Below are 23,570 nucleotides of genomic sequence, written 5' to 3' on the forward strand. Positions count from 1 at the left end.
AAAGAAATAAAGAAAGACCGATAAACAGACAGACAAACAGACAGGCACTAGTAATTTATGGTACTACACAGTGTAGGGAAACAACACAGACAGACAGACAGATAGACAGACAGATAGACATACATACATACAGACAGACAGTCAGACAGACAAACAGACAGATAGACAGATATACACAAATAAAGAAATAAAGAAAGACCGATAGACAAACAGACAGACAGACAAACAGACAGACAAACAGACAGACAAACAGACAGACAAAAACAGACAGACAGATAGACAGACAGACCGACAGATAGACAGACAGACAGACAGATAGACAGATAGACAGACATAAAGACAGACAGACAGACATACATACAGTCAGACAGACAAACAGACAGACACTAGTAATTAATCTATGATGCTCCACAGGGTAGAGAAACAATACTTGTAGAGATGCATCCACAGGGTCTCACTATCAGGTTAGTATATATATGTATAGATAGATAGATAGATAGATATATAGATAGACAGATAGATAGATAGATAGATAGATAGACAAACAAATAATTAGATAGAATGTTAGATAGTTGGTAGATAGATAAAAAGATAGATATTATATAAGTAATAATAAGTTAGTTATAATCTTTTCTAATTATTATTTTACTAATCCCTTCCATTCCTGGTATCTTTAAGTTTTGATTTATGAGGTTTCTCTCTCTCTTAATCAACACCCAAGTGGTTACTAACCCAGTAGTTTTCCTTTTCAATAAATAGTCTACCTTTTTTAGTATAGCGAAGCTACTATATATATACAGCTTATCTGTACGTTTTCTGGATCTATGGTTTCTTTAGGTTTTCATTTATGATTTTCTATAAACTGTCATTATTGTCTCTTTCCCTATTTATAACAACTGAAAATCATATCTATACCTCATTTTACCCGTTAGTTTATCATACATTTTTGTGCTACTTATGAATCATTTTTATACATTTTACTTAGGGGCAGTTTAGGTTAGGTTATATGGCTTGCAGTGTTAAGACACCGCATGTGTAGATCTTTTTTCTCGTTTGTCCGTTTGTTCATCCATATTCTTTTGTGTTTCACTACTTATGGATGTTGTCATCCTTGTTCTTCCTTTTGACTCCTATAACAAAATTAGAGGCAAATGTTTCAGGGAGGGAGGGAACATTGGACTGTAAATTATACTGGTACCCAAAGTTTTATGAACATGTTCACTCACTAGTTGACATAAAAACGTTGGGTACCTATTTCCTCATTATGGTAGATGATATAAAAATGGTAAAGGAAAGGAAGGGAGGGAACATTGGACCGTAAAATTTACTGGTATCCAAAGTTTTATGAATAAGTTCACTCATTCGTTGACTTAAAACTTTGGGTACTTTTATTGAATTTGTATGAATTGGCCAAACTTTTCATGCAATAATTTGATCTACAAAAGGGGTACTTTTGTAATCATAAATTTATCGTCCATTGTCTTATCCCTTCAGATCTCTGCTAAATACATTTGTGCAACCTTTCAATTTTCTATCCTTTCATTTAATTACTATATAATATTTCGTCTGTATTGGAGTACATTCTCAATGATGACCAACAAAATAAAACTTTTAAAGATGCTAATTATTGGTTGAAAAGTTTGGATATAATGTTAGTTTTAAAAAACGAATCATAGAAAGAAAACGAACTTGAGGGTTTCGTTGTATTTTCACAGTTTCTTTTCTTCTATTTCTAGCCACAGCGGGGGGCTCTAGCCCTGCGGAGCATATTTTCTAACCCTGCGGGCCAATCATTAACATTTACTTAACCTAGCATAACCTAAAATAACCTTTTTAAAGCTACTCTGAATATACGATGAAACCCATAACTTCGTTTTCTTTCCATGCCCCAAAAAAACCAATCAAGGTTAATTAAAAAAGTACCCTAAGCTTTTTTAGCCTACGAATACTACGACTTATTAACACTTTGGAAACAAATTATTTTACTGTCTAACTGCTTTCTATGACAATAATCTTTTCATTTTCTATTTCATCTACAATAAGGAAAAATCTATGATTTTTTGTTAACAAATCTAGGACGAAAATGTAAGGAAATAATACAAATTCTAAACGAAGCTAGGTTAGATAGAAAGAAACATTTCAGAGATCTTAAAAAACAAGACAATGGACGATAAATTGCTGTTAATTGAATAACGTAGTTTTACAAAGTGTCTAAAAAATCAGCCATGTGACGTTATCGTAAAAATATGTCTAAATCCATCTCTTTTAATGGTTTCCTTTCCCACTTAGATGCCTTACAATTCGTTGTGCCTGTTTTGGGCCAAGGCATTTCCCCTAATCTTATTCTAAATGTCACGCACCTGAGATAACAGCAGAAGGTAGAATTTTCAACGTCTTATGATCTAATTCGTGTCTTACAACTAAGATTTTGAGCTAAGATTCGAACCAAACACCTCCCTAACGACAAGCAGATGCGCTACAGTTAAATAGATATGATTATATAAATAAAGTCTAACAAGGATGACAACATCCATAAAAGCGAAGCACTGAAACGGTAGGACATTCGGACATTAACACTTGTATAGTGTCAGAACTGAATAATCACAATATAAATGTATAAGAGTCAAAGTAAAATTCTCAGTAAATTTGTAAAAAAAACTGCTTGATAAAGGATAATGTTTATGGACATACCTACATTTTTAGGACTTGATTATAGAGTTGCTTCGCTTATAACATTATACTTTGTTGTCCCAGGAATCAATATACCAAAATTCAGATAAACGGACGGACCGACCCTAATTATAGAAAAGCTTCGCTTTTAAAAAGATTCTATTTCGTGTCCCGACCCCATAAAGTCTCAATTTAATTCTGGCCAAATAAATTATTATCTTTGACCACTGTTTTTTCCTTAACATGAAATCAGAGAGAAAAAAGACATTGGGATATTTATTACATTAGTCCCCAAAGTTAAATATAAAAGCGTTTTCAACAACTTTGGGGACTTTTAAAATTTAGTTGTTTTATTTAGTTGAGTGTCCAAACTTTTCAATGACAAATTGTAATCTACAGAAAGGCTAATTTTGTGTATCATCATTGGGGATATGTTTCAATTAAATCTAATACTTTTTAAATTTAACAAAGTTATTTTATTTTTCTCAAAAAAAATTCAAAATGTGTATTCTTCCTAAAAAGTTTTAAGACGGATGTTTGAGAATGTCACTTTTGATTCAACTAAATAATGTATTGCGAGCAAGGAGTAATATTCTAAAAATTTGTTTAAATAAATTTTTTCTAAACTAAAGGTATGATAAAAAATATAACCCCAAAATTAAATCAAATTTATTTGTTAAAATTACTTTTATAAATCAAGATTAAGCAAAGATCCCAAAGTTTATAAATGAGATCTTTTTAAAAGCGAAGCTTTTCTATAATTAGGGTCGGTCCGTCCGTACGTTCGTCCGTCCGTCCGTCCGTAACGGATAGCTTTTTGTGTTAATTTAGGCATGTTAGAATTGTTCTATCGATTTGAAACTTTGCATGGTGATTCTTGTAGTAGTTAGGTACGATTTAGAAAGCATAGCAACTATATAATCATTACAAGAATGTCCGTACGTCCATTTTAAACATGTTGATTTTTTACATTTTTAACAACTTATCCGCTTGTTCTGCTTTTTAGTATACTGATTCCTAGGACAACAAAGTACAATATTATAAGCAAAGCAACTCTATATATTAATCAAGTCCTAAAAATGTAAGTATGTCCATAAACATTATCCTGTATCAAGCAGTTTTTCAACAAATTTACTTACAATTTTGCTTTTACTCTTATACATTTACATTCTGATTATTTAGTTCTGACACTATACAATTGTTAATGTCCGTTTGTCCTACCGTTTCAGTGCTTCGCTTTTATGGATGTTGTCATCCTTGTTTATAATGTAAAGAGCTTTTTTGCTATGTACCTAGATGATACAATAACAACCCCCTCCCATCCTCTAAATGAATTAGCTTTGGTACCAAAAAAAGACAAATATATGAAAATACGTAAAAAAATATATTTTTTATGTTAATAGAACTGTATATCTTTGAATAATATTATAGATTTTCTGAGATATTTCTGTATTAGTAATTGATATATTATTACTTGGATGTTGCAACAGATTTTCATTGTACACTGATGAAGTAATACTAGCAGCTGGCTAAAACAACGATAATCCCCCTCCTTTACCCTATCCCCTCCCCCCCCCCTCTGGATGAACAAACTGTCCATCAAATGAGCTACATGTTAGTAAGCTAAATTGACAACAATTTTTCTCCTGTCATGGTATCCACGTATATTCTACATCCATTTATAATATAATATTTTTTTTAAGCGAAGCTTTTCTATGTAGATCCGTCCGTCCATAACGGTTAGCTCTTTCCGTTAATGTAGACATGTCTGAATAAAGTCCTAAATTTGCATGATGATTCCTATAACAGTTAGGAACGATTTAAAAAGAAAATAGAGTAACTCTATAACAGTTAGGGAGTTGAATCCATTTTTATAAAGCAGAAATAGAATCTATGATTATGGTTTTGACCCTCTAAAACTGTAATCTACCTTTCCACTTTCCCCTCTCTTGGTGAAGATATCTTCAACGCCGATACGATTTTTGAAATGTAAGATTCTACTTTCCCTTCTCTTGGTGAAGATATCTTCAACGCCGATACGATTTTTGAAATGTCAGATTCCACTTTCCCCTCTCTTGGTGAAGATATCTTCAACAAGAGAGACAAAAGTGGAATCTTATATTTCAAAAATCGTATCGGCGTTGAAGATATCTTCACCAAGAGAGGGGAAAGTGGAAGGGTAGATTACAGTTTTAGAGGGTCCAAACCATAATCATAGATTATATTTCTGCTTCTATAAAAATGGATTCAACTCCCTAACTGTATAATCGTTACCAGAAAGTCCATAAAAACATGTTGTTTTTATTAACCTTTTTAAAAAAATGTATGTGATGTGATAATCCTATTCCAGGGGCGTCCAAGCTTTTTTATTTGGGGGGGGGGGGTAAATTTTTTAAGGGGGGGTAATTTGCTTTTGGGGGGGGGGGGTAATCACCCCATTACCCCACCCCTGGACGTCTATGTACTATTCATCTTAATTTTGGAATACTGATTCGTATTACAACAAGGTATATTCTTTAATTAGTATCCTGTATTTAAGGACATTCTACAAGTGTTAATGTTTCTTTATAACTTATTTGTATTATAGATAGATAGACGTACCGATGTGCAATAATAGCGTTTTAGTCTCGCTACTAACACCAAACGCTATTCAGTTCAGGGAGGGGCGGGACATTGAGCTGTTTATTATATAAGTTTTACAATGACGTTTTCTTATTCGTTGGATTAACAACTTTGGGGACTTTTACTGAATTTTCATTGATTAGGTCTGATGTCCATATGTTCCAACCACAGAAGGGGTCATTTTGTGTTTTATCATTGGAGATTTGCATCAATTTATAGACCATTGTCTTATCCCTTTTGATTTCTGATTCTTTCTCAGCTCGTTATATTGTTATTCTTAGGAGAAAAAAATAAATATGTATAATGTTATATAATGTATTTTTGTGACAAATACTCTTTTTTGATTCATTATTAGTAACGTAGTTACTCTATAAAATGGGAATGTTCTTAAGTCCATCAATATGTTATTAAGTCTTAACGTATAGTTCTATCGCTACATTAGAGAAAAAATACTAGAGAGAAAAAGGGTTAAATAACTGTATCTTCCGATCGCAGTGTCCTTGTGCCGTCTGTCAATTAGGTCATTGAAAATCAACCAATTGTGTCGTTAATATTATCAGAGTCAAGTAGCAGAAAACAATTTTGCACAGCAGACGAGAAAGGTCATTGAAAAAAGGAGGGAGGTAGTTATCTTTATACATCTACTAGCGGCTACGCCCCCTAGAAGCCTCTAGGGGCACATTCCATTTTAAATTTAAGTTTCAAAAGAGTAAAAAAATATTTTTGGGGGGGAAGTGGGGTTTTAAAAAATATAAAATAGTTTAAAACCTTCTTGGGACCTGTTAGAAGCTTCACTGTAAAGGAGATCAATATCGATTCAGTGGTTAGCGAGATCCTTCAGGACAGACACAAAACGCTTACTACTTTATATAATAGGATAATATAAATCTGTAATTTTTTTATCATATTGTCGAAACCTTTCATCACACAATTTTAATCTAAAGAAGGCGGAAAATTGTTTATCATCATTGGGGATATTAATTTATCATCCCTTGTCTAATCTCTTGAAGTCCCGTAGGGTTAAAGCCAACTGCAGCGGTTAGGCAAAAAAAGAAAAAATACTAACTTTACTTATTTTTTTTACAAATAGATAATTTATTACTTGGTTATTACACAAGATTTTCATGTACAAAAATAAAGTGATATTTAAAATAACGATCCCCCTCATCCAACCCTTTACTCCATTCCCTCCCCTCCTACTGGTTGAACGAACTGACTAATTATTAAGGTCCATGTTACCATGCTAAATTGACGACAAATTTTCCCCTCACAATATATCCACTTATATCCTATATCAATTTTTAATAATTTAAGCTTGTTAAGCTATATATTTAAAGGTTTTCCTTTTAATTTTCTAAAAATATAAATCTATTAAAATTTCCTGTTAAGTTATCCTCGTGTCTAGTCGTTTGTTAAAATATCTTGTTTCTTTAGTTTTTTCATATCAGAGAATCACATTGGAATTTCAATCAATTAATTATGATACACAAAATTATCACTTCTGTAGATTGGTAATTAAGATTAGTGGTTTAAGCGTTCGGACACTCAACTTAAATAAGCAGCTAATCAAAATTCAATAAGATCAGGAGTAGCTATTCTAACCAACAATTCTACAAAAAATCTCGAAACCTTATAAAGTATCTGGTGGTATATTTTGTTTTTGTCATGTAACTGAAGAGGGGTGGGAAAGAGGGGGAAGGGGATTGTTTAGATTTGTTTGTCAGAATACCATTCCCTTGTCCCGGCAATAAGATCCCAAAAGTTGTGAAGCCAACGGATAAGAAAATGATATTATATAACTTTTTTTCGATCAATACATGAACTAACAATCCATTGATCTATCTATGAATCCATTTATTCATCATTTTATCTATCTATATATCTTTCCATTCATTCATATATCAATATATCTATTCATCCATCCATTTATCTATTCGCCCATCCATCACTCTATTTATTCATCTATCTATTCATTTTTCCACCACAACTAAAAATATTTTCTAAACTTTTAAATCTAAAATGTCAAATTATCAAAATAAGGATAAATTTGTTGTGCCTCTCTAACTACCTAATGTAATTTTATGTCATAAAAGATCTAGGGAACTGCTTAAGATTTTATATTCTGAGAAGGGCTGAAATTAATATAAAATTGTTGAGTCCTGTTAACAAAATAACCAGAAGTCAGAGAGAAATTGAAACAAAATTTCACGAAAACTAGATTTTTTGAAAGATATTTTTCCGCCTTACAAAGTTTCTTTTAGATTTTCTTTTTAAAAGAGAAGCGCCGTAACGGATAGCTTTTTTTCATTTAAACATGTTGATTTTTTTACTTTTTTAACAACAAATTTTTATGTGATCTAATCATCCGCTTGATCTGATTTTTGGTATATTGATTCTGGGACAACAAAGTATAATGTTATAAGCAAAGCAACTCTATAATCAAGTCCTATATATGTAAGTATGTCCATAAACAAAAACATTATCCTGTATAAAGCAGTTTTTCAACAAATTTACTTACAATTTTGCATCGACTCTTATACATTTATATTCTGATTATTCAGTTCTGACACTATATAAGTGTTCATGTCCGTTTGTCCTACCGTTTCAGTGCTTCGCTTTTATGGATGTTGTCGTCCTTGTTTTGTAACAATTACATCAAATTTTACATTGTTTAAGGGTGCTTTCCTTCAAAGTCCCCAGCGAAACACCTATGGGGGGAAGTGGCAATCAACATGTCTAACTGCTTTTTTTCAGATATTAAACTCTCCCTTTTTCCCTAAACTATAATCTGATGTAAAAATCCGAAAATCCACGAAATTTAAAAAGAAATTCATGATATATAGAATTTACTAAATACATTAGGAAAATCTGAATAAAAGTTCCAAAATAAGAAAAATAAGGCAAGTTAATATTCATAATTTTTTTATAAGAATGATAATAGATTAAAAATAAAATACTTAGAATACCGAAAAACAACATCCAAATGAGCAATTTAAAATTTGTAGTCAAGTTAAAATTAAATCTAAATTGTTTATTTATTACTAGCGGATACGCCCCTAGAGGCCTCTAGGGGTACTTGAGGAGGGGAGAGTCGAATTTGATCACCCAATTTCTTATTTTATATTTTAAAAGAAAAAGTAGAAAAAAAAAATTTGGGGGGGAAGGGAATTTTTTTTTTTTTTTGGGGGGGGGTTAATTTTAGATAAAAAAATATAAAAAAAAATTTTGGGAGGGGAATTTTTCATTTTTTTTTTTGGGGGGGGGGGTTGGGGGTGTCCCACCTCCTAAGAAAATAGTTATAAACCTTCCCGGGACCTATGAGAAGCTACCCTGTTAAGGAGAACACGATCGGTTTAGCGGTAAGCAAGATCCTTCGGTACAAACAAACACACAGACACACAGACATCGTGTTACTTTTAGTATAAGGATTTCAATTTAGTTAAATTGCATTAGAATGCCTCTAATGCATTGAACAGGATAGATAGATACATATGTAGAAAATTTTAAAAATTAAATCTAAATTGAACATCACTTTATAATTGGTTAAAACCAGGTCTAGCCAAATACAAATTGTATTAGTTGGATATACCCAAATATATGATAAAGTTTCCCAGAGTTAGAAATGTAATAGATAGATAATTTTATTGACTGATTAATACAATTAGTTGTAAAATTTGAAAAGACTTGATTAGATTAATAGACAGACAAAAAAAAAGACATGTCATTTAATTATGGAATGAATCAAACTCTATCTATAATACAAAGTAGAATGATGTCTGTCAGTCAGTCCGTCTGTCTGTCCGTCCCTTAAGATCTCGGTAACCACTGAACCGATCGGATTCTACTCTTCAGGGAATATACCTACTGGTCCTGTGGTGGTTTTAGGCTATTTTCTTGGGAGGTGGGCACCCCCAACGCTCCAAAAACAAAAAAATCCCCCGCCATTTTTTTTGCCTAAGATTTCTTTGGTCCTTTTTTTTTGCTGAATATTTCCTTGGTCCTTTTTCTAATTTCGCCAAAATTGCTTTTTTGATTACCTCTTGGGGCAAAGCTTGGGGCAAAGGCTAGGGGCGGAACCACTAATTTATCTATAAATTAATATCTTTGTATTTATGTGAATTACTTAAAAACATTTCTGCCAACCTATACAATCTATCTATCTATGTCAATCCATCTATCTATCCATATATCCATCCATCTCTATATATAAACTGCAAACCAAAAAAATAAGGCAAATCTGAATTTGCAGAATAGCAGCTTTAACATTCATTTAGGATGATTTTAAATATAAAATGTAGATGGTGCATTATTTGCCAAATGTACCACTTTTCTGCACTACCTCTCCGATTTTGTTAATACTCTATATTTTGGTCCGTTGGGTGATTCAAGGATGCTGGATGGCCAAAAAAAAGTTTCAGAGTCCCTGGATGTCTAGATATCTAGCTATCTATGAAGGTAGGTAACAAAAATTTAAAAAACACCCATTTTTTCACAATTTTAAAAATAAATTTTTTCATCATTCTTACATCCAACCTATACATTTTATACACCAAATGATCGTTTATTCATGTAAAAAGCGCATATAATGCTATTTTGGCCAAAACTCTAATTTACAGGGTGTCCAACAAAAAGTGTATTTTGGATATCTAGCGTAATACCCAAAATACCTGTCCGAAAAAATCATTTTTTTTGGCTTTAATCCTGTGTTTTATCTGTGGGCATATGTGGTATATAACGGTTTGGAGGACCCGGGACTTTAAGGTTGTCAAATTTCATTTTGGGACACCCTGTAAATGTGATTTTTGTGTCTGTAGAGCTAAAACTTGGTCCAAATTGTCTATTTTTTTCAAATTACTCTAATATGTGTCTTAGTATGTTTGGCCATAGTGTTTTCTGACCAGATCAATATTTTCCTATTTTTTGGACACCCTGTATTTTCAAAAAAAGAGAAAAAAATTTTTAGTTTTTTTTGAATTTTTTTTTCTATTTTTAAGTTACTTAAAACTGTCATATAGATACAGATTTTGACTAATAACAATAATATTTGCCTATTTTACAAATTTTTACACTTTTGGGACACCCTGTGCATGTTTTTAAAAAATGATGGTTTTTGCCCATTTTTGGGAGGAAGGAGTCGTTTTAGGGCCATAGACTATTTCTTCATTTTTGTAGAACGTAAAAAATTCCGCCTTTGGCAGTGAATAACGGCAAAACGGTTCGGTTTTTGCGCTTTTTGCATAAATAACAAATGATGTATCTTGAAAAGTTCTACAAAAATGAAGAAATAGTCTATGGCCCTAAAACGACTCCTTCCTCCCAAAAATGGGCAAAAACCATCATTTTTTTAAAACATGCACAGGGTGTCCCAAAAGTGTAAAAATTTGTAAAATAGGCAAATATTATTGTTATTAGTCAAAATCTGTATCTATATGACAGTTTTAAGTAACTTAAAAATAGAAAAAAAAATTTAAAAAAAACAAAAAAAAATTTTCTCTTTTTTTGAAAATACAGGGTGTCCAAAAAATAGAAAAATATTGATCTGGTCAGAAAACACTATGGCCAAACATACTAAGACACATATTAGAGTAATTTGAAAAAAATAGACAATTTGGACCAAGTTTTAGCTCTACAGACACAAAAATCACATTTACAGGGTGTCCCAAAATGAAATTTGACAACCTTAAAGTCCCGGGTCCTCCAAACCGTTATATACCACATATGCCCACAGATAAAACACAGGATTAAAGCCAAAAAAAATGTTTTTTTTTGGACAGGTATTTTGGGAATTACGCTAGATATCCAAAATACACTTTTTGTTGGACACCCTGTAAAATTAGAGTTTTGGCCAAAATAGCATTATGTGCGCTTTTTACATGAATAAACGATCATTTTGGTGTATAAAATGTATAGGTTGGATGTAAGAATGATGAAAAAATTTATTTTTAAAATTGTGAAAAAATGGGTGTTTTTTAAATTTTTGTTACCTACCTTCAAAGATAGCTAGATATCTAGACATCCAGGGACTCTAAAACTTTTTTTTTGCCATCCAGCATCCTTGAATCACCCAACGGATCAAAATATAGAGTATTAACAAAATCGGAGAGGTAGTGCAGAAAAGTGGTACATTTGGCAAATAATGCACCAGATGCATCTTTTGGTTACAAGTTTCCACCGTTAATTTTTTATTAATCAGCACCAATGAAGCACAAGATCTCAAAAACAGCATTTTGGGTAAAAACTGGTGAACCAAAAAGATATGCAAATCCAAAACAAATCAATGGAAAAATGATTTTTTGCACTTTTCTCCTGTTTTAAAGATTAAATTGACAATTTTTAAGGGATTTATGCATTAATTATTATGAAATGTAGTATAAGGTAGAAATTAATGATTTTTCAAAATAAGAAATATTAGAAAAAAAAGAAATTCGACACCTATCACTTTAGAGGACAGTTGCTGACCTCCAGTCTTATGGATGAAGCTAAGTACATATTAAAAATAATAATAACTCCCACAAGTATACAAAAATTATTTTTAATGTGTTAAAAAAATCCATTTTAAAATCTTGATTTTAAGGATGATGGCCTTTAAGATGTTCCTATGGGTAGTGATGGTGAGCCAAATGTTATCAAAGTGCATGACCATGATGACAACTTATATATTGAACTATGGTCCAATTTTTGTATTCATAGCAGCCTCCAGCAAAGCAGTATTAAAAAAGAAAAAAATTGTAATTTTAATTACTCCATTGCATAAGGTAAATACTGTCGTTTTTAGAAGATGTTTATATTTCTTGTCATCAGGCTCCATTGGAGATTGCTATGACTACAAAAAATGGTACATAGGTTGATAGACAAGTTGTTGTAATGGACATGTACTTAGATAACATTTGGCTCACCATCATCACCAATAGGAGCATCTGAAAGGACATCATCCCCAAAATCAAGATTTTGAAATGTTTTTTTTTAACACATTAAAAAGCATTTTTGTATAATTTTCAGAGTAATTTTTATCTTTAACATGTATTAAGCTACATCCATTAAACTGGAGTCAGCAGCTGACCTCTAAAGTGACAGGGGTTGAATTTCTTTTTTTCTAATATTTCTTATTTTAAAAAATCATTAATTTCTACCTTATACTACATTTCATAATAATTAATACATAAATCCCTTAAAAAATTGTGAATTTATCAGAATCAATCTTTAAAACAGAAGAAAAGTGCAAAAAATATTGTTTTATCATTGATTTGTTTTGGATTTGCATATCTTTTTGGTTCACCAGTTTTTACCCAAAATGCTGTTTTTGAGATCTTGTGCTTCATTGGTGCTGATTAATAAAAAATCAACGGTGGAAACTTGTAACAAAAAGATGCATCTACATATTATATTCACAGTAAATTCGTCCCAAATGAATAATGAAGCTGCCATTCTGAAAATTCGGATTTGCCTATTTTTTTGGTTTTCAGTTTATGTATCAATCTATTAATCATTCTATTTATTAAAAAAAACTTCCCATCTAAGCCTATGTAACTATTGAAAATATTTCTGTACATCTACACATCCATCTATCTATATATCTATCTATCTATCTATATATCCATCTATCTATGTATGTATCTACCCATCTATCTATATATCCATTTATCTATCTACATATCTACCCATCTATCTATATATCCATCTATCTATCTACATATCTACCCATCTATCTATATACCCATCTATCTATATACCCATCTATCTATATATCTATCCTTCTATTCTAGGGACCTTGTCCATCCAAGCCTATGTGAACCACTGAAAAACCATCAACAAACTTCTTTCAAGCTTGTTAAATTAGGTAGGTATCTTTTGATTTTCAGACCTTTATCTTTTAGTCCTAAATATGTAGTTTAAAATCATCAACAAATCTTTTTCACGTTTTTTAAATTAGGTGGGTAAATATTAATTTTCAGACCTTTATCTTTTGGTTCTAGTTATGTATTTCTTCTATCGAATTATCAAGCATGTTCAATTTCAGTTTTTAAATATTTGCTTTAAAGTTCTATTTTAAGCAAAAACCTGGGATCTAAAGGGACAAGACAATATTAATGCATCCTCAAATATGATATAGAAAACTATCCATTCTGTAAATTAAAATTAGTTGTTGAAACGATTGGACAATTAACTTAACGAAACAACCAATTAAATTCAATGAAAGTCCCCAATGTTGTTATACTAACGAATAAGACAACGTTAATTTTGGGGACTAGTGTAATAAGCAGCCCATTGTCTCCTTCCTCTATAAGCAAAAACACTTTTTATGAAGCTATATATATGTTATTTTTCATATTACTTTTTTTTATGTTTAAGTTAATGGTCATTTCTTTTTAAATGATGTTCTTTACATAGTATATTTTATGTTTATTACGATATCTATAATACAAAGTAGAACGATGTCTGTCTGTTTGTGTGTTTGTCTGTTTGTTTGTAGCGAAGGATCTCGCTAACCGCTGAACCGGTCGGGTTCTCCCTTAACAGGGTAGCTTCTCATACGTCCCGGGAAGGTTTATAACTATTTTCTTAGGGGGTGGGACACCCCAAACCCCCCCAAAAATGAAAATTTTTTTCTTTTTTATTTTAAATCTAAAATACGAAAAATTGGTTTGATCAAATCTCTTGGGGCAAAGCCCCTAGAGGCTAGGGGCGAAGCCGCTAGCTTTATATATTACCAGAGGCTAAATTCCTGGAGGCCTCTAGGGGCATTTAGGGGATAAATGGTAGGGGACTTAGTAGACCCTTTAATTTTCATCTTAATTTTGAATAGTATAAAATACATTTGTAGGGGTTATTTTTTCAAGGTGCAATTTCTCTTGAGAGGGTGGAGAAACCCATTCCTAAAAAGTTTCACTGTAGAGGAAAACCATATCGGTACAGTGGTTAGTGAGATCTTAAGGAACAGACACGAAGTCAAACAGACGTCATGTTACTTTTATACAAGATTCTTTTCTATTTATAAAACATTTCTAAAAATGTTTATTTTGTGCTTAATTCTATATCATTCGTTCTTTTTCTATATATATGAAATGTTTTAACAGAATCGCTTCGAAACAGATGAATCGGTATTCTTCCATGCTGAAAATTTATGTATAGTATCGTTTTACAGACAATTTTCCAAAAATATTATAAAATTTTCGGCCCCTCGGGTAAACAAAAATGAGTTTGCTCTTCAAATTTTTTAATTTAATATCCGCGGAAAGCTGTCTATAATACAAAGCTATAAATAAATATTATTCTTTTCTATATATTTAAGATGTTATATTAGATGGGCAACTGAGCACATTTTTCATACATCATCAGGGTGAAATGAAAAAGTATATTTTAAATACTTTTTTCTAAAACTAACTTTAAATCGTAAAAACAATAGTCAATCATTGTTAACAGGGCGCGTCAAAAGCCACTGTGAAATCAACATTTTACAAATTTAAAATCAGAGATGGGTTCTTAAAAGATAATGCCGCGTTTTTTCTACATTTTTTACGCTATGAATAACAAGCGCGGCATTCGCGAAATCTAGACAGAGTATACAACTATTTATTTAATTATTTCGCTTTTTTGGTACAGACTTTATAAAAGAAAAACAAATTATCTTAAATCCATTTTTGCTGCATATTAATTAATATATATCTTTTTTAAGGCTATATTAGACATTATACAAAGGGCTAAAATAATAATTTTAAAATTTTGAATTCTTAAGTTGTATACTCTGTTTAGATTTCGCGAATGCCGCGCTTGTTATTCAAAAACGCGGCATTATCTTTTAAAAACCCATCTCAGATGAAAGTCTAAACCTAATCCTAAAATGACTATCCTTCATCCAAACTGGTTTTAATTTGAGTCTTCTGCACAGTTGAGGCGCATCTGCCATAAACTGAAAGATGTCAATATTTAAAAATTATGAAAAAGCTAAAAATTGCTGAAAATTTAAAGGATTATAATATACTAGCAGAGGCGCCTCTTCATTCGAATTAGATGTAATATAAATAAAAAGTAATATAAATAAAAATAGCCTAAAACCATTCCAGAACTTATTTGAAGCTTCCCTAAATTGGAAAAGCCAATTGATTCTGAATTTATTGATATCTTAAGCTACGGTCAAAAATTATTACTAGTTACTATAAAAAAAGATAAAAATTTTAATTATATATCCTCAATTCCATGAGTAAATCCTACTCATATATTTCAATTCTTTACTTTCCAGATTTTATTTTCATACTTTTTACACTTCTTTCATAAAAAAATTATATAAAACTTAAAATTTTTGAGTTAACATAATAATAACTCAGAAATCAAATGCAATGTTTCAAATTGATAGGACAATGCTAACATGCTTCACTTCACTTTTAAAAATACCTTTAAAATATAAAATATTAAAGAAACAAGGATGACAACATCAATAAACGAGAAGCTCTTTTACACAGGATATTGTTTAAGAACATACTTACATTTTTAGGACTTGATCATAAAGATGCTTCGCTCATAACACTGTACATTGTTGTCCTAGGAATCAGTATTTAAAAAATCAGACCAATCGAATAACTTTATCACATAAAGATTTGTTGTTAAAAAAGTTAAAAATCAACATGTTTAAAATGGACGTATGGATTTTCTAGTTACGTTTATAGAGTTGCTTCGCTTTCAAACTCGTACCTAACTGCTGTAGAAATCATCATTCAAAGTTTGAAATCGATAGGACATTTCTAACCTGCCTAAATTAACAAATATAGCTAACCGTTACGAACATACGGACAGACGGACCGACCCTAATATCGTTTTTAACAAGGATGACAAAGTCTATATGAAGCGTAGCACTGAACGATAAGCAGGGCATTGCAATTATAATATAATAATGGCATTGCACGGACAGACGGACAGAATTTTTTATAGAACAGCTTCGCTGCTAAAAATCAGGTGCAGACTTTTTTCTTACTATTTTGTCTAAGATTAGATATTTAATTTTTTAATTTGTTGTATTTGCAAGATCAAGAATGACAACATTCATTTAAGTAAATTCTAACAAATTAAATAAATTGAAAAAAATATGACTATAGAATAATCTAGCGTTTTTGCACTTTACCTGGATGACCCTGCCAGGTTTGCTGGCATCCTGTGCCCGCCAGGATGGAGATATTCAAAAAATTTTAACTCTCAGTTATGTGTCATACCCATACTTAAAAAGTCACGCAGTTTGGGCTCTTTATCTTTCACACACAGAAAATGAGATAGAAAAAAACTGGAGGGGGGGGGGGGGGGTTGAGTTTTGAACCGACCGGGGTTAAATAAGTACGCACACCTTTTTATATACTTGTTTTATTTATTTAACCCATTAGTGCCGAGCGCCACTTTTATGGGCCGATCGAGCTGTAAGTTTCAGGGAAGCTTTATAATGGTCAAAACGGAATTCGTATTTTTTTGTTTTGCTCTAGTGGCGTGCACAGGAAAGTTGCAAAAAAACCCGGTTCGGCTTGGCCATAAATACCAACCAGGCATTAACACCCGTTTTTGGTGCTTTCCCCCAGTTTTAAAACCCGGTTGACCTGTATAAACCCGGTTATTTTGACCAAAAATCGAAAAATGTAATTTTTGAACGCCAAAAGTGAGATGAACACTTTTTAGAACTTTGATACGATCCGTAACTGAAAACTACACAACCTCATGTAATCTAAAGAGCTACAAGTATAATACGAAGCGATTTATTTCAAATTTAGTGTTTCGGCTATAGGTGCCGCCGTTTTCGGGTAAAAAAACCCGTTGCTCGAAGTTTTAAAAGACACACACTACAAAAAAAGAACATATAAAATTTGGGTGTTACATATCAGAAAACGATCATAAAACTATTGGGTGACACCTATAGAGATTACTAGGGTTATTATGGTGGCTCAAACCCTTACTAATGACGTTAATTGTTATTTTTATTGGTTGAAAAGTTAAAACCGGGTAATAAAAACCGAAACCGAGCCGGGTTTTAAAATTTTCGGGTATGTATGGCCAAGCCGAACCGGGTCATAATAGGGCGTAAAAAAACGATAAAAAAATCATATAAAAAATAATAATTTGAATAAAACGAATTCACATATAGATGTACTTGTCAATAAACATTAGATTTCACGAAAAAAATCAGCGACTTTACTATAAAAACAAAAAAGTTAGATGGGGTATTTTGAATTGTCATGATTTTCAACCTTTGTTGATCTATACCAGCAAACGGAAGTAAGCTAAACTGCCTGCTCCAGGGGGAAATGAAAGCCAGGGTAGTAGAGGGGGGATTCATACTGAGAATGATGCAATTATGAAGCCGGAAACCGGTTTTTTTTCCATTTTCTGGCACCGGGTTTTAAAACCCGGTTCGGCACTAATGGGTTAAAAACGTTGGGGACTTCCATTAGTGATTGTTAGGTATAAACTATCAGTGTCCAAACTTTTCCACAAATAATCTAAAAAAGGGGTTATTTTGTTCCAGCACAATGTGAGTGTACATCAATGCATCGTCCATTGTCCCTATCCTTTGAGATCATTGAGATATTCGAAATAAAAGTGTATACAAATAAACAAGTGTAAAAACATTCGCTTATAAAGAAAAATTAAATTATAAAATTCTCAAAAGTAGGATTATATATTTGCATCAATAACTTTGACTAAAGTTCTCATAGCGTAACATCTCTATATTCTTTTTTATCTATTACTAGCGGCTACGCTCCCTAAAGGCCTCTAGGGGCACTTGAGAAGGAGAGAGTCGAATTTGATAACCCAATTTATTATTTTAGAATTTAACCCAATTTTTAACTTTAGTTAGGTAAAAAAATACAAAATATAAATTTTGAGGGGGAGGTTATAGTTATAAACCTTCCCGGGACCTGTTAAGGTGAACCCGATAGGTTCAGCGGTTAGCGAGATCATTTGGTACAAAGTCACACAGACACACATCCTGTTACTTTATTGTAAGGATACACAGTATAATGATGTATGCCCGTATGTCTGTCTGAACCGTTTGGGCTTTCTGATATTTTACCCCACCAAACCATTATATTTGGCGAAGCACCGATAAAATAAAAATAAATACAAAACAAAATTATTGGTGGACCATTTGTATTTGTACAGAGAGAGAGAGAGAGAGAGAGAGAGAGAGAGAGAGAGAGAGAGAGAGAGAGAGAGAGAGAGAGAGAGAGAGAGAGAGAGAGAGAGAGAGAGAGAGAGAGAGAGAGAGAGAGAGAGAGATGTAGAGAGTGAAAGAGAAAGAAAAATAACCAGCAAGAAATGAAGATAAGTGAAAAAAAAGATGTAGAGAAAAAATGAGAAATAACTGAGTACTAAAAATACAAAAATAAAACACTTAAAATTAGCATACGGATATTTAAACATATTTGCTATACATATTTAATTCAAGGTAAAGAAATACATAGAGAGAGGTAGAAATATAGTGTAACTCAAGAAAAAATATGTTGCTTCCAATTACACAAGTCCCCAAAGTTTATAAAAACGTTTTCTTAACCAATTAGCTCTACAACTCTAGGGACTTTTATTGATGATTCGTTAGTGTCCAAACATCAATTTATTAGCCATTATCTTATCTCTTTAGATTCCTGCATTCAAGTACAAACTTGTAAGCAGTGTTGCGGAGCCGGAGCCGGGAGCCGTGGAGCCACTATATTTTGCTGGAGCCGGAGCCGGAGCTGGAGCCGTAATTTTTGTTAAAAAACGGCTCCGGCTCCGGACTAAATAAATAAAGAGATTTTTTATGAATTATAGTTTGGTAACTCTGTTTTGTTATGTGCAAATGCCCCTTTTAAGTTTTTCAAGTCCATTTTTATCAAAAATTGATTTTTTAAAACCTTCAAAAGTTAAAAATAGACGTGGGGAAAAAATATGTCGAGTTTTTCTTGATGTTAGGTCGGAACCGGAGCCAAATCCGGAGCTGGAGCCGCCATCATCACAGACGGAACCTGAGCCGCGCCAAAATCAAACGGCTACGCAACGCTGTTTGTAAGAGTGATATTTTTGCAACAATTTGATTAAAAAAAAGAGACCCAATCGACCAATAATGTACATATAAAAGTACAAGATTAAATACAGAGGAAGGGAACATTTGACTGTAAATTATACTGGCTTTATAAACACGCTTCCTCATTCGTTGTAAGAGTATCATCACCAATGATAGTCTACAAAATTGATAGTAGGGGGTTCACTTTGATTTATCCTCCATCGCCCTATCCCTTAAAATTTCTGACAATTTTATACAATGTCCAAAACTATCCTAAAGGCATTGCAAACCACCATTTGCTTGAAGAGCTTTGTAAGTTTTAATAGTAGCATTTATCATTTTCTTTACTTTAACCAAGGGCATGTTTTGTAACATAGTTTTTTACAGCTTATGTTAATATCCTCTAGATTAAGTATAGAATGTTTGTGTGTCAATTAAGATTTTAAAATAAATTACTTACAAAAACCTCTTTAAATAATAAATGTGAAAAACCTTTCATTTTTTTGCATAAAATAAGTTAATAACACCTTGACTTTAACAAAACGTTTAATGGATACCATGTATAATATTTAAAAATTTAATCAAATATTAAAATTAAATAACTATTTAAAATTTCTTAAAAATTTAGTATATGTTAGGTATTATATGCATTCAGTGGCGTATACAACTTTTAATATTAACCCTTACAGATCGGGGGAGTTTTTTCAATGTCATTTTTTTGTAGGTAAGATAGAGAGCAGTGACTTCATGACTTTTTAAGTTTAGTAATTATACGTACGGCAAGAGTTGATTTTATAAGGTTATCTGGTCTGTGTCGGTCGTGGTTTTAGGTCAAAGTCGGTTAGGCAGCACCAAAATTAGAAAAAAAGCGGTCTGACCGTTATGACTAGAAAAAGTAATTTTCTCTAAAAATACACATGAACAACCAGAAAATATTTTTTTATGTCTCTCTCTGTAACAGGAGCCGAGATAACGAAATTAACTCGTCCCCCCCCCCCCCCTATTAAGGTGGGAATTGGGGCCCGATCTGTATGGGTTAACCATTTAAAATCATACTGTACGTACTGTATATGTACAACAATGGACCGTAAATTACACTGATTATAAACGCGACCTCTCATTGGTTAGTTTTTGATTGGCTAGTGAAAACCTTATAAGTGTCCAAACTTTTCCATCAATAAATATAATTTTTAGATTGGATATTTATGTTTTTCGTAATCAATTAATCCCCCCATTGTCTTATCCCTTTAAATCCCTGAATGCATTTAATGAATAACTAACTTATATAAAGTTATTTATAGTAATAATGACCTTAACACAATATTTGATGATTCATTACAACTTATGTATTGTATAAAGGGAAGGGAGGGCACATTATGCTGTTTATTACACTAGTTCCCAAAGTTTTATAATAATATTTTTCTATTTGTTAGCTTAAAAACTTTGGGGACTTTTATTAAATTTGATCTGTTGGTTTATTAAGTTTTTCATCCACTAATTGTATTCCAATTTTGTGTATCATCATTGGGAATTGACTGCAATTTATCGGCCATTGTCTTATTCCTTTAGATTCCTGATTGTACATAGAAAACTATTAATAACGTAATCATTAGATTTTGTGTAGGTGATATCTTATATAAATATCTGAAATTTCTAACATTTGATTTAGATTAAATGTTACAATTTGTATTGGATTTTTACTTGGATGTTGCACCAGATTTTCATGTACATTGAAAAAGAGATGCAGATGGCTAAAATAACTGAATGAACGAACTGACCCATAAGTGAGGTCTACATTAGCAATATGAATTGACGGAAATTTTCCCCTGTCATAATATTAACGTATATTTTACTTTAATTACTGAAATATATATAATAAAGTGTAATAATTAGTGTTACTTTGACCTTAGCATAACATTTGATGATTCATCACTATGTATATTTCTAACTATGATCTTAAGGGATAAGACAATGGACCATAATTGAGTGGTCTCTCTGGTATGAGGGTTGGAGGGGGGGGGGTGAGGAAGTTCACAACACTCCCCTCCCCTTATAATTAATTTCAAATTTATGAAGAAAAGATAAAAAAAAATATTATTGGAGTTGTGGTATCCTCCCCAAAATAGTTATAAACCTTCCCAGAACCTATGAGAAGGAAAACCATATTGGTTCAGCGGTTAGCATGATCCCTCGGTACAAACAGACGAAATCATGTTACTTTCATATAAGAATTGTCTATTTTAAAAAAAAATGTTCTATGAATATGTCCATCCTTGTTTTAATTTGATACAAATGTATTTTCTATTTTGTGTATAAAACAAAGTTTCTACTCAAATCACTTCCAATTTGTAAAACTAATTGGTTTAGTCTTTCCTGCATACTAATACCAACTTATTTATCTGATTATTTAAAGTATTCTTGGCTTTTAGTAAACAATGATATGTTGATTTATCTCTTATAATTATTACTAATTAGTTCTTTAAAATCATATTGAAATTTGATATATGTCATACAAAAATTTTAAAACTAATTAGTTTAGTCTTTTTACAGCATACTAAAACAGTTACATGCATTTATCTTATTCTTTAAAGTACTCTTGGCTTTTAGTAAACAATGATATGTTGATTTATCTCTTATAAATATAATTGATTTATTCTTTAAAATCATATTGAAATTTGATATTCGTTAAAAATTTTAAAATTAATTAGTATTAGTCTTTCACAGCAAATCTTATAACTTTATTTTATTTTAGTGAGTGATTTCAACCACAAGTTGAGTATGATCCATGAACAGTTTGCTGAAGACACTGCGCAATTGGTTGAGGCTTTTAGAAAGAGGACTTCTGATATTTTGAATGAAGGGTAAGTTTTGAATTTAAACGTACATGATGATTCCTATAATATTTAGTTAGGTAATATTTTAAGATTGCAGCAAAGCTATAATTATTACCAAATAGTCAATAAGTCAATCTTGAACAAAGTAATTGTAAAGCTTTGCATAGTGATTCCTGTAGTAGTTAGGTATAGAATGTATTAATATAGAATTTCTATAATAAATTCTAAGAATGTAAGTATGTCCTTAAACATTTGAGCAGATTTTCAAGAAATTTACTTCCAAATTTGTGTCGACTTTTATACATTTATATTCTAATTATTCAGTTCTGACACTCTTCAAGTGTTAGTGTTCCTTTGTCCTACCATTTCAGAGCTACGCTTTTATGGATGTTGTCATCCTTGTTTTATTTAATTATGTGTAAAATAAAGTACATTTATCTATCTGTGTAAAGAATTAAGTATTTAAATATTATTCCGGAGAAAGCATTCATATTCTTTATCTTTAAATCTAACTCTGATAGTTGTTTCTACATTATAACTAAAATTATGAGGCCCTCATTTCATTTCTGCAAAACCGATTAATATCCACTGAATTAGAATCTGTTTTAAGTCCTACTTAAACTCAAACAACATGTCATGTAAAGCATCGTATTAGAGACAATTTCACGAATATTAAAAAAATAAAACACCAATTTTAAATTTTTCAATTTTGATATCCGCGGAAAGATGAAAAAAGTTTTAAAAGTCATTGAATTTTGGATATTTTCATATTTACCAACTAGCGGCTACGCCCCTGGAGGTATCTAGATTCTAGAGGCACTTTTAGTAGAATCCAACCCTCCATTTTTATTTTAGTGTCAAGAATTTTTTTTCAATTTTTGCGAGGAATTTTATTATAGGGCGAGTTCTTTTGGGAGGGTGGTGGTACCTTACCCATAATAGTTATAAACCTTTCAGGACCTATAAGAAGCTACACTGTAAAGGAGAACCATATCTATTCAGTGGTTAGCGAGATCCTTTAGTAGAGATAGACACACAGCGATCCTATAACATTTTTTTTAAATTAACGGTTTCGTGTGACAGCCACTCCATCACTCCCTAGATCTATTGAAAGCCTCTTATTCTTCTTATTCAATTTATAGTTAGTCGCATAGCTACTCTAATTATATTTAAAGTTATTGGACGTATGTACTTTGTAGGTCTAACGATCTTAGGAGAGGAACATTAGAAAGTAAATTATAATGGTACCCAATGTTAAAAAGTACCATATTTTATTCGTTTAATTTAAAACTTTGGGTACTTTTACTAGATTTTAGTTGGTTGGTTCAAACTAGCATTTTCCAAAAAAATTTAGCAATAATATCTATTAATTTTTTGTAATATTTAAAGATTAAATAAGTTAAATCGTCAATTTATTTTCTTTAACTATT

General features: G+C 31.6%; 1 protein-coding gene across 8 annotated transcripts in view; it reads left to right on the plus strand.

Moving 5' to 3' along the window:
• Stacl (SH3 and cysteine-rich domain-containing protein) overlaps positions 1 to 23,570 on the plus strand; it is a 242,260-nt gene that overhangs the window by 29,344 nt on the left and 189,346 nt on the right. For all 8 annotated transcript variants that reach the window (XM_080169796.1, XM_080169939.1, XM_080170150.1 and 5 more), the window contains exons 5-7: positions 415 to 464; positions 13,056 to 13,129; positions 22,059 to 22,167. In XM_080169796.1, the coding sequence (XP_080025922.1) occupies positions 415 to 464; positions 13,056 to 13,129; positions 22,059 to 22,167 (233 nt within the window). The remainder of the gene's footprint in view (positions 1 to 414; positions 465 to 13,055; positions 13,130 to 22,058; positions 22,168 to 23,570) is intronic.

The sequence above is a fragment of the Acartia tonsa genome, chromosome 1 (genome assembly GCF_053477335.1).
Source record: "Acartia tonsa isolate MP-2025a chromosome 1, ASM5347733v1, whole genome shotgun sequence".
Classification (NCBI taxonomy): Eukaryota; Metazoa; Arthropoda; class Copepoda; order Calanoida; family Acartiidae; genus Acartia; species Acartia tonsa.